The sequence below is a fragment of the Neodiprion lecontei genome, chromosome 7, assembly GCF_021901455.1.
Source record: "Neodiprion lecontei isolate iyNeoLeco1 chromosome 7, iyNeoLeco1.1, whole genome shotgun sequence".
NCBI classification, from domain to species: domain Eukaryota; kingdom Metazoa; phylum Arthropoda; class Insecta; order Hymenoptera; family Diprionidae; genus Neodiprion; species Neodiprion lecontei.
In genome coordinates, this window is record NC_060266.1 from 16,443,646 (window position 1) to 16,455,307 (window position 11,662).

The 11,662-nt window shown below is 35.7% G+C and overlaps 3 protein-coding genes across 8 annotated transcripts in view; 2 read left to right on the forward strand and 1 right to left on the reverse strand.

Annotated features, from left to right (window-relative positions):
* LOC107218047 (glutamic acid-rich protein) overlaps positions 1-6,323 on the reverse strand; it is a 50,199-nt gene extending 43,876 nt beyond the window's left edge. For 4 of the 6 annotated variants that reach the window (XM_046744666.1, XM_046744665.1, XM_046744664.1 and 1 more), the window contains exon 1: positions 5,631-6,322. In XM_046744666.1, coding sequence (XP_046600622.1) covers positions 5,631-5,778 — 148 coding nt within the window. In that variant the 5' untranslated portion in view covers positions 5,779-6,322. Of the gene's footprint in view, positions 1-5,630 lie in introns of all 6 variants that reach the window. The other 2 variants (XM_046744662.1, XM_046744661.1) reach the window with 2 other exon arrangements.
* A 2,064-nt stretch (positions 6,324-8,387) lies between these two features.
* On the forward strand, positions 8,388-9,831 carry LOC107226640 (28S ribosomal protein S36, mitochondrial). The gene is made up of 4 exons (XM_015667523.2): positions 8,388-8,538; positions 8,662-8,716; positions 8,801-8,976; positions 9,641-9,831. Exons 1-4 carry the CDS (start codon positions 8,515-8,517, stop codon positions 9,656-9,658), a joined length of 273 nt encoding a protein of 90 aa, XP_015523009.1. The 5' UTR covers positions 8,388-8,514; the 3' UTR covers positions 9,659-9,831.
* A 124-nt stretch (positions 9,832-9,955) lies between these two features.
* On the forward strand, positions 9,956-10,730 carry LOC124295390 (peroxynitrite isomerase THAP4-like). Its single transcript, XM_046745269.1, has 3 exons — positions 9,956-10,176; positions 10,257-10,422; positions 10,523-10,730. Exons 1-3 carry the CDS (start codon positions 10,079-10,081, stop codon positions 10,646-10,648), a joined length of 390 nt encoding a protein of 129 aa, XP_046601225.1. The 5' UTR covers positions 9,956-10,078; the 3' UTR covers positions 10,649-10,730.
* Positions 10,731-11,662: the final 932 nt, after the last annotated feature.

An 11,662-nucleotide genomic window follows, 5' to 3' on the forward strand; every position in this document is an offset into this window, starting at 1 on the left:
ATAGTATCGCTGTTGGGGCTGCGACAAGACTGTAGCCATCTTTACACCTCGCCGTTGCGAGTAGTAGTGTTGTTAAAATTGTTAGTCATAACGCTGCTCACTATGACCCATAAAGGGCCCGGAATATGGAGTCGCTCAGTTATGGCTGCGTGCTTTATGGCAGAAGGAAGTTCTATGGTTGCTAATAGTAACCTTTTTTGTCTCATCGCAACAGGTTATAACCGTCGTTGGTTTGGATCGCATTGGAAGAGAATTTCATCTTTCAACAAGACAATGATCCGAAGCATACAGCGAAGAAAACGCAGCTGTTCATGAAATCAAACAAAATAAAAGTGCTTGATTGGCCAGCGCAATCACCCGATCTCAACCCAATTGAAAATTTGTGGTCGATTTTGGACGCAAAAATCAACAAAACTGGTGTAACAAACAAGGAAAATTATTTTACGGCCCTTAACAAAACTTGGGAGGAATTGGATGACCACTATCTGCAGAATCTCGTCGAAAGTATGCCTAGACGACTCCCAGCCGTTATCAAAGCTAAAGGTGGCCATACCAAATATTAGGCATCGTCAAAAAAAAAAAGTCTATGTTATATTGAACAATTGAAAAGTGGTCTCTTTTTTTTGTCAGTCACTGTAAATAGCCCTTTAATTCATGATTATTCTCAAATTTTTTTGTATAAGTGCAGAGCTAGCTTTAGGAACGTTAAAATTTTACCGCTTGTGAGTAATCGATGACCGATCGATCGTATCACTGGATTACCTTCGTCTCTGTCACTTTTATACCTATACGTGGGAGCTACTGAGTACTTTACTGAATACCAGCTGAATAAGCGATTAACTTTAAACTTCATGCAATGAACTACAACAGGTACAGTCTTAACTGCTGATGTGATGTTTCTAATGCTAAAAAACTTTCATTTCTCTTACGAAAACGATGAAAAAATTACAAAATGTAACTCAAATGTACACATAAGATGAAAATCAAATTTCCTGTAATTTCGCGATTTGTAGAGAGAGTATTTGGCATATCCCTACTAACAATAAGTGCATATTCAACATTACAGTTCTGAGGATGACTGGTAATTGAAACGAAGCAAAAAAAATCAGCAAAAAATACGATCAACGTTACCAACTTCAATATGATATATTTTCATGAGACCATGTCTTTAGGTTCTTAGATGACCATTAAATTGGAACACTCTTCGGCGATTTTCGGTCATACAGTAAATGAAATTCTGTCATCTATCGGCGTAGATTCTCCTCTTATTACATTACACGCGATATTATATATAATAATCACGCTGACCACTGAAAATAGTCAAACAAATTCCCCGTGTTTCCCTGACCAATTTATAATTTTTCCCGAACTAATAGTACCAATTCGACTAAGAAGTGAAGCTCGGAATCAAACGGTGCTTAAAAATAACTTTGTAATCTATTTAATGATCATGCTGAAACCGAGTACATTGATACAAAAATTTCTAGGAATTTTGCTTTTTTTTTTGAGAAAAGCTATCTCTTTTTCCACACGCCCACAAGATTTCCTCACTGATTGAAAAATTCCCTGACTTCTCCTTGCTTCCCCTAACCATTTTTCGAATTTCATATTTCCCTGACTTCCCCATTTTCCCGGACAAGTGACCACCATGTAATAACATATCGTTGATTCCACCAAATTATGAGCACACCGCCAGGTCCAAAAAATTCGATTTGGCTGCAATTTCGGTATGTCATCATGTGAGATATGAAAATCTTCCAAATTTCAGATCTTTAGGCCCTATCATTTAAGAGATTGAGTTGATGAATTTTTGACTTTTCTTCGATCGTATGTTTCATTTTGAATTTTGAGTACCTCTTGTCGTAGGCAAAAAAATATGGACCACGATATTTTTTATGTAAAAAACTCTGATTTTTCAAAATTTTGAATCAATTTTTGGATAGATCGTCAGCAACAGCCAAAAAACGCTTTGTTCGAAAAAAATGTTTTCTTCAAGGTTCCGTAAACAAAAAAAATATTTAGATAATTCCACTGAAAAGCTGGGCATTTTTGCAAAAGCACTAGGGTGTTTTAAAAAAAGATGACTTTTTTTTCTTATGGTGTCCAAAAATTGATAGTATATCGAAAAATAAAAATTTTGGCGCCAATATGAGCTCTTAATATCAGTAGTGAGGTTTGCCTCTATCCATTTCTTTATTTTCCATTTAAATAACACGGGAAAAAAAAATTTTATTTTTGAAAGTTAAAAAATTTTTATAACAAGTTGTTAATATTGTTTTTTGTTATAAAGAATTAATTGTTCAATAAAATTTCTTAATATTTAGTAAAAAAAAAAAAAATTGTTATAAAAGAGACCCAAAAATCATTTATGTAATATTTTTAACCTTTATATTTATGTATTTGTGCTTTTTGTGAGTTAAATATTTAATTTAATTAATTAGCAAAAAAAGTTTACAGTCTAAGGTTAACAGAATTAAAGTAATTTTACACAAAAAATAATATAAATATGGCATGTGATATTTTTTTGTAGCTTTATTGGAAAATATTAAAAATTTTTGATTAGTGTTATTTTAGATCGCTGACATCTTTGAAGCGTTTGATCTGAGGAACTTTGATCTTGAGACGTTTTTTGTAAGCGTGAAATTTCCTACAAATCTCGTTTTTCAGATTGTTGTTACGATGAACCGTTCCAAAGTAATAAGAATTCAAAAATAAAAATATTTTTTTCCGGTGTTATTTAAATGGAAAATAAAGAAATGGATAGAGGCAAACCTTACTATTGACATTAAGAGCTCCTATTGGCGCCAAAATTTTTGTTTTTAGGTATACTATCAATTTCTGGACACCTTAAGAAAAAAAAAAAATTCTTTTATTTTTGAAACACCCTAATAAGCACCCTAGATTTTCAAAGTGGGATGACTATGGAATTAGGTCTGGCTTTCATTTGAGTAAAACTTATAAAACTTACAAGAAAGCCAAACACAAAATCGATTTATTGTAATTGAAAAAAACGAGCATCGGTGAGTGAAAAACTATGAAAATTATCAATTAATTTATTGTAATTAGTAATGACACAAATCAAATTTTCCCCAATATTACGGTATCACCTCCGGTACGGCTGGTTCAATCCCACGTTGTGTAAAAGTTTCACGCAAATTAAGCACAGACCCTATTCCGAGGTCTTCCCACTCTGAAAATCTAGGGTCCTTACGTAAAAATTCCCAGCTTTTTGATGGATTTCTAATCAAAACATATATTTTTTTTTTACAGAACTTTGAACAAGACAGTTTTTTTTCGAAAAAGTGAATTTTTTAAGAATGGTGCTAACGATCTACCCACAAATGGATTAAAAATTTGGAAAGATCAAACTTTTTTACACAAAAAACATAGTGGTCTGTATTTTTTTTCCTATGACAAAAGGTGCTGAAAATTCGAAGTAAAACATGCGACCGAAAAATTAAAAAATCCATCAACGTATTTCCCGTAAACGGTAGAGCCTCGAGGTCTAAAATTTGGAAAATCTTCATATCTCAGTACACATGATGACATACGAGAATTGCAACCAAATTAGATTTTTCGAACCTAGTGGTATACTCATAATTGGCGGAATAAGCCATATAATAAGTTACATTATATAATATCATAAACGTACATGACCTAAATATCAATATATTAACTTAACGTTTTATAATCCCATAATGACCGAACTCATATTATATATTATATGATAAACGTACATGATCACAGAGTTGCATTTAGTATACGAACCTAAATCGCTGAAGATTTGAAATTTAACGGTTTTCTAGGAATCTTAAAATGGTGGTTACATGACAAAAAATTTCGGGCGGATTTTCAGGATTCTAGAATAAAACTTCTCAGTGTATATAGGGAGCATAAACTTTACAATTGAAAATTTTTGTTACGCTCTACCGTTGACGCCCCAGCTGAAATGCCAATAAAATGAAATGATATTCAGAGATCATTACATTACTTATTCTGCCTCTCCTCTATTGCTACACGGACAAAAAACTTTCCAAAAAATGTATCTGTAAAGAATCCAAAAAAATGATCAAGAACATAAGGAATAATAAACTCATTACCAGCTCTGTAGGCAATATTTACTAATCAAGTTTATCATTAGCAACAGCAGCAAAAAAATTTGGATATAAAGGAAAATACGTTCATTTTTCTTTTCCATTTTAATCAGAATCAAGTATTCGTCTATACCCTGCGTGTCTCAAAGAGTTCCACACATGCAATCTAATTTTAACCACATAATTAACTTTCTTGTGCAAGTTTTGTTGTTTCAGAAATGATATAACCTGATCAGGTGTTCAGAGCTATGTATGCTAAATTGGATCAAATGGTCAGCGTCGTTTAATGCATATCGGAACCTGTGAGACATGGAAGCACGGTAATACCTACACTATAATCAAAATTCAGATTTGTCTGTGTTGACAAGCTACGTATATAGTTGTCCGTGAAAACCTCTATTTCTATTTTTATAACGATGATTTCATATAAAAATAGACAGCTCAACTTTTACAGAGTAACCATAAAATCAGACATATGAAATTTTCTGACTTCTCCAGATTTTCCAATTATAAGTAAATTTTCATCCGTCGATTATGAAACTGGCTTGAAGTATAAGTTGTGGAATGTACTAACGGAATTGATGTTCAGGATTCCAAAGATTTCAATTTTTCTTTGGATATTACAATTTAATATTATAAACCACAAGTTCCAATCAATCAAGTATCATCAGCAATGCAAGTTACCTCCAAAACTGAAAAGTAAATGCAACCCAGTTTTCGAGTTGTGAGTACAAAATTATAAAATTATAAATAACTTCAACATGGCATTATGCCTATATTATCGGAACCGTATTAGTTCAAGCTTGATTGATCAAAACCTTGTACACATTTAATAATATTTTTGATCTTATTTGAGAATTTTCAAAAATTATGAATATTGTATGTTGTTGAAACATTATTTTCCAAGAGGCTGAGCTGTGGTTCAAGTTACTGGTATTATTGTTATATACCTTGGTGCCAAATTTCCCTGGATTTTTCATACTGAAATCTTTCTGATATTGGTCAAATTCAAAATTCATCGCCACCCTTACATTACACTGACTTTTACTGTTACTGCTTCTAGGGTCCTATCAGCTTGCACTTCGTAACGTTATAATCTAACAAGCCAGTTTTAGGAGAAGTCGTTATTTCACAACATTAGAACCGTCTGAAGATCAATTAATTTTAATGCAACAAAAACACTTAATTGCAACTCAATGTTTAATAAAGTCAACATCATCATTCAGTCTTGGAAATACCAACGATATCAATAATGATGTTTCACAATTCGGTGTTTTTGTTAAAACCAAAAGATACATGTACAATGTACATGTTAATTTTTTATCGAATACATAATATCATTTAAATGAAATTTGAAAATACATATAACAATATTTATAATTATTTGGAAACCAAGATGTTTTAGCACCTTATCGATGAAAAACAGATCATAATCAAAAAAACGAGGGCTGTTTTTTGTTGCGAGCTGTTGTTTGAAGTAAATATTGGCTTGGAGCAACAATAAAAACTAGTACATGTCTTGAAAATGGAACTCACCGGATCCGTCAGAAGGTGCTGGGTGTGAGATAACAGAAGAAGTGATCATAGGATAAAAAATCCTTGGCCAAAGAACTGCAAAACATCCAGCAACAATTGCGAGAATAAAAATCGTTTTTCTCGGTCCGAATTCCGAGGTTTCTGCCATTTCTTTTTTTCGTTTTCTTTATCTTCCTTAACCTTAATTACCGAAATTATCGTATTTTTTAATCTTCAATTAGTCGTTCGTAGTAGGTTCAAATTTCTTTTTTTCAATCTTCGTTTCAACTAGTTGCGTCTATTCTGTCTATGTGTGGCACACATTCGTCGATAAAACGCAGCAAGTCGCAAACGCCAAGCTTTGGCAGCAACACCGGGTCAAGCACAACCGAGGAGCACACTGTCATCTGCTATTTTTGGCGGAGCCCCAGGGCTGTACCTGCTGAAACTGTGTAAACACTGATCAGGCCTTGAAATAAGCATGCGACAGGAAAAGCTAAAGTCTATTCATCAATTTCGAGTTGAAGTTTAACTTATTTAACTCTATTTTTGTTCAATTTACTCTAGAGAAAAATGGTTCGATACGTTGCATTCAAAGGTTTGGTTGAAGAATTTTGCGATTTGATATAGCACAGTTTGGTGAAAAAATCACGAATTGTTCTACAAAACGCATCGAATAATCCCATTCATGTTACGTTTCAAATCGATTCGGTACCATAGAGTGGGCGGGGCTAAACTATATCTACGACCACGGTCTTACATACAGGTCTGAAAACTGTAGTGATGGGGGTTGAACGCTTAAGAAATAGCAATTAATTTTCGTTGGGGCCGCTAGAGGCGGGGCGGTAGAGTAAGGTTGTTTGGGAAAAAGATAGATAAATTGCAGGGCAGTATCAATAGGGATTCTCCATCAAATCATATTGTTTCTGAAATTCTCGAGGTAAGTATTAAGTGATGTACTTGAAAACATTTTTACGTACATTTGGAAAATTTGGGAAATTTAGAGGTTGTGTTTGCGAACATTACCTTACGACAGTGCGAACTAGCGGCAGCGTCGAAAAACAAAAACTGCAACGTAAGCGTATTTCCCCCACCACGCAAATTTCGATGAGTTTCAAGACCTGTATCAACGAAGATCGAGTCACATAGAAGCGTACGGCTTATGGGCCGTTTGAAGCAAAACTTTCCGCGACTCGTAAATCCGTAAGATGGCTCTACCGTCGGTCGACAATAGAGAGTTAGCACGATCACCCCAACTCGCCGGTCGGAGCCAACACACCGACACTGTACGCATTAGCCGAGCGCTGTACGTGAGCCACACAAGCAAAGGCGCCACTAGCGACACCTAGCTGTTGGGGTGATAGCTCGTCCAAGCACCCCAACTTTTCTTGCTTCAAATAGCCTGTAGGCCGTACGCTTCTATGTGACTCGATTTTCGTTGCCTGTATGTAGGACCAAGCCCCCTGACACACGCTGCTAAAAGTGGTTCGCAAAATGTCCTTCGATTCTACCGCCAATTTCCACTACTAGTGGCGCTAGTAGTTACCGAGGTTACGCGCGATCAGCGAGGGCAGTGAGCATGTCAGAAGTCTACTAGCGCCACGTATTGTCCCCAGTTTTGAGGTAACGTAAGAGGAATTGTCTAAATGCGATTTGAGCGCCTCTTACGGAAAAGTGAAATTTTCGCTATAAAATGTAAAAAAAAGGGTGGCAATCGTAACCTATAAGCCTCCGTTTTATAAACATACTCCGTAAATTCGTAAAGTACGCATCTGAAGTGACTAAAAAACAGTAAAAACCGAGTGATTGCTTTTCTAATCTCAACTGACATTAAATCCGAGGAAAAGGTTTGCAAACGGCGAATCGTAAGATCATATGGGGAAGGGAATGAGTGCTCTATAGGGGCTTACACCGCAAGAGGCGCTAAAAATCGCACCTTCACAATTCTTCTTACGTTGCCCCAAAAACTGAGCCAGCTTTTGAGCCAAGTGCTGCTCGAGTGTTGTCTCCTTCCTACTACTCCGTGGTAGGACCGTGTCTACGACGAGCTTATCAACTGATCGTGTAAAGTAAAATGTACCATAGACACGGTGCAGGAATAAGAGGTGGTCCGACTCGCGCTGAATGCTGTAATTATTTTACTAAGGTTCACCGATAATTCGAGTCCAGGTGCCGCATGCGCTGAAAAGCCACCACCCGCGAGAATTTAACGCTTCTTAAAAAACAGTTTGTATCCACGCAAAATTAATCGCCAACATACAGTCCGTCCAGATTACTTTCTAAATGAAATATGATCCTTGAGAGCGCCCAACAACGATACTGGTGTTTCCTTAGAGCATATACTACCGAAGGTAAGCTACCCATGCCGTCAACGGCGTCAACCTCGCAAAAACTGCGGCCGAAGTAATGAGAGAACGAAATATACACTTGAGATACTCCGTTTCTCTCACTCTGCAGTTGATTGGCTGAGAGCGATATACCTATCTCCCTCTCTCTCACTTTTCTGTCCATACTAAGCCACCTCCCAGCCTCACGCCTCCAGTAAGTAGTATATCCTCTAAGGCTTATCCACTAAATCCATAAGGAAAACAGATGACTGCACATGCGCAATCAAAATTTTGTAAAATGAAATAGTATGCATGGTATGCAGAAGGTTGGGAAAAAAGGATTCAGGAAAACGGTGTGAAAATTCTGGCTACTATGACATCCGTACCCGCCATTTTATTAGGGAAAAATCTTGGGGGAAATCTGGGGATATGTTATTGCCAATGTGGGGGAAAATGTTGGCAGAATTGGGGGAAGCTGATTGGGTTCATTGAGTCATCTGGCAACTCTGAATCTATGACGAAAGTGAAATTTTCCGTACAGTCTTTGTAGCTGAAATTAATAACTTCGATAAAAGACTATGATGGCTAATAAAGGATGGAGAGTATGTGCACTGGTTGATTATTTCGTTGGATGATAAAATAACTCAATTTAGTAATTATAGTGTAACCGGGTAAAAATATCTTATAGAGCATTTATATCAATATAGCATCAAATTCAATTGCAGGTCGTGCAGGCTCACATACCTATGATTAAATTTCGTAAGGGTGATATTGAAAGAGGTGAATCATATACACGATGTAATAGCAATACGTATGTTTTTATTTTGAGCAAAAGTAAAATTTTATAATGATATTTTTGGTTAGCTGTGAGAGACGTAATCGCGACTAATCAGTCTACTGGTCCAGCATCGTCGCCACTGAAAACGACAAGCAGGGCGTCGGGACCCGGAGTTGTGACCAGACCAGTTATTGAAGATTTCCAACTACCGGCGAGATATCAGAGGCGTCCACTGGATATTAAAGAAATCGAATGTATCAACGTGGGTGGATTGAAATTCCGATTCTATTCCATGCTAAGTTTTATTTGTTACGGGGATATCGGGCCTCCATGAGGTATGGTAAATCATGTTTTACAATTATTTTTACTAAGTGATGAAATCTTATTTTGTTTGTGGAATAGCTAAGATAAGTTCGAATGATAAAATACAAGAAATATCTGATTCAGCTGTAGTAGCGTAACATAACCTCACGTTCAATAAAATCTAACTCCAAATACTTGAGAGTTTCTGTAAATTTTTTGTGAATTTTGCTTAGCCATCCCTCAAGCACAATCGTAAACTCTATCGTTTCCCAAAGTTTGAAGAGATTTCATCAGTTGAAAAAAAAGAATTGTAAAATACGATTTGCCATATTAGATGGGGGTCAGGGATCCTATTAACGAGAGCCTAATTTGCTTTTCGTCGATACGATTTTCAAAAATTTACGTCTAGCTTATGACTTACCTGTATTTGTTGCAAGGAAAATAGAAACTGCCATTTTTTCAAACTCCAATACATAAGTCAGCCTGTCAAAATTTGTTACTCTGCTTAAGCGTAATGTGTTGACACAATTTCTACATGTGATTGATGAATAGGGCCTTTGAATTATACTCATCACACCTTTCATTCTTTTATCGAATAAATAATCGTTTGTGATTTGTTTCAGCGTGGTGGACCCGAATAACAATATTCCAGGTGCACCAAAAGCTTTCGAATTCACAACAAATCGTCTCATAGTATATAATCGGAATTTTACAGGTTTCCGTATTTAACAATGTAAATTATTAAACTCTTGTACATATATGTAAGGTCGCAATTGCTTGACATTAAAGTAGAAATAAAACTCCTATTATAGAATTTATGTTTTGTAATTAATGAAATTTTACTTTGCTCGCATTTCATGAAGTTGTACTCTACGGTCTGAAATGGGTGCTAAATGTTTCAACGTTAATTAAAATGAAGTAAAATCTGATGAATATAGATATAGTACCTGTATGTACTGTTTGTTTACACAACTAGTGCCTGATTCAGTGTCTTTAGTAGCTAAGTTTAGTAGGTCCCTGGGTTTTGCTTGCAATAAATATTTTAATTTAAATTGAAAGTGATGCCTCACTGTGCGGCAATACGTTGCACGCATAAATCCAGTGCAAAAAGCAAGGCTCAATTAGAGATTGAAAAACGAACCAAGATTTCATACCATCGGTAAGTCATCTGTAAAAATTGAAGAAGCGATGGTCCTAGTAGATGTCTTCTATTATGTTTCATTTGTATATACATTTTAGTTTTCTAAAGAAGATCTATGAACGAAAGATATGGATCAATCGAATGGGGTTGACAGAGGCATCTTTACAAAAATATCCATATTTATGTTCGTGTCACTTTTCAAGTGATTCATTTGATCGTACTTTAGTATGCAAAATAAGGCTAAAATATTTCGCTGTTCCATCCGTGAGTTCAATAATTTTATGTATATGTAGTTCTCGTATAAGTATTCAAGGATTTTTAGCGTTGGAGGGAATGTAAATTATATTTTTTCTTAATGCTTTAGATACACAATGTTCAAGACGTTTCTAATACTGCTGCGTTTGACAATGATGTGGTTGACAATGTGGTTGTCAATATGGTTGCCAAAGAAAAAACAAAAATTAAGCACTCTAGAAAACTGAAAAACTGAAACTGAAACTAGAAAAGGATACGTTTGAAGAAACAATTGAATGTAAGCACTTCAGAGGAAATGAAACTTTTACAGTACATGAGATTGAAGTATCGACAAGAAAAAAACAGAAAATTACTGACCATAAATTATCATTTTCATTTACGTGCCACCCGATTGTCTAGATGTATATGATTTTTGTCGCAACATCACGATCTCAGAATTGTGATCTTTTCAGGTCCAAATGATTTAAGTGACAGGAAAGATGCATCTTCACAAACACAGCCACAACCTAGGTCTGCTGATAAAGCTACGTGGGTATCAAAATCGTTCATTGCTAATTCTCCAACAAAGATGCGCTTACGTGGTATTATGAAAAATCAGAAGAAATCATATGAGAGACGGATAAAACTTTTAAAACGAGCGACTCGGTGGGAAGACAAACGAATTGCAACATTGCAGAACGTGTTGGCGAGTTTAAAGAAACGTTAATAATTCACCGATGGACAGCTAGATGTTTTAACAAATCTCGGTAGGTCAACCAAAGATTTATTCAAACGAGCAACGATGAAGTCCATGCATGCTGTAGTACCCAAGAAGTTTTCACCTGAGTTACGATTATTTGCTTTGACACTGCACTATTACTCACCACGCACATACAATTATATTCTTTAAAAATTTGAATCGTGTTTGCCGCACCCTCAAACATTATCAAACTGGTATCAATCAGTAAACGGAGAGTCTGGTTTTAATACTCAATCTTTTATCGCTATCAAGGAACGTGCCAGCACAGTTGATCATTTATTAATGGGATCTCTGGTATTTCATGAAATGGCAATACGCCAGCACATCGAGTACGATGGAACAAAGTTTAGTGGGTATGGGGATATGGGTGGTAACATAGCTAATGATACATCAACTGTTGGCAAAGATTGGTGTCATTGTTCGTATGTGTAAACTGTTCTTGGAAAATACCAGTTGGGTTTTTCTTAACTGCCGGCATAAACGCAAAGCAAAAAGTCACTCTTGTCAGTC

Coding starts and splice junctions, on each gene's coding strand:
- LOC124295390 (XM_046745269.1), top strand. CDS start 10,079: ATGCCTCACTGTGCGGCAATACGTTGCACGCATAAATCCAGTGCAAAA. Junction 10,177..10,256: donor ACCAAGATTTCATACCATCG/GTAAGTCATCTG, acceptor TATACATTTTAG/TTTTCTAAAGAAGATCTATG. Junction 10,423..10,522: donor AATATTTCGCTGTTCCATCC/GTGAGTTCAATA, acceptor TTAATGCTTTAG/ATACACAATGTTCAAGACGT.
- LOC107226640 (XM_015667523.2), top strand. CDS start 8,515: ATGATGGCTAATAAAGGATGGAGA. Junction 8,539..8,661: donor TGGCTAATAAAGGATGGAGA/GTATGTGCACTG, acceptor ATTCAATTGCAG/GTCGTGCAGGCTCACATACC. Junction 8,717..8,800: donor TAAGGGTGATATTGAAAGAG/GTGAATCATATA, acceptor ATTTTTGGTTAG/CTGTGAGAGACGTAATCGCG.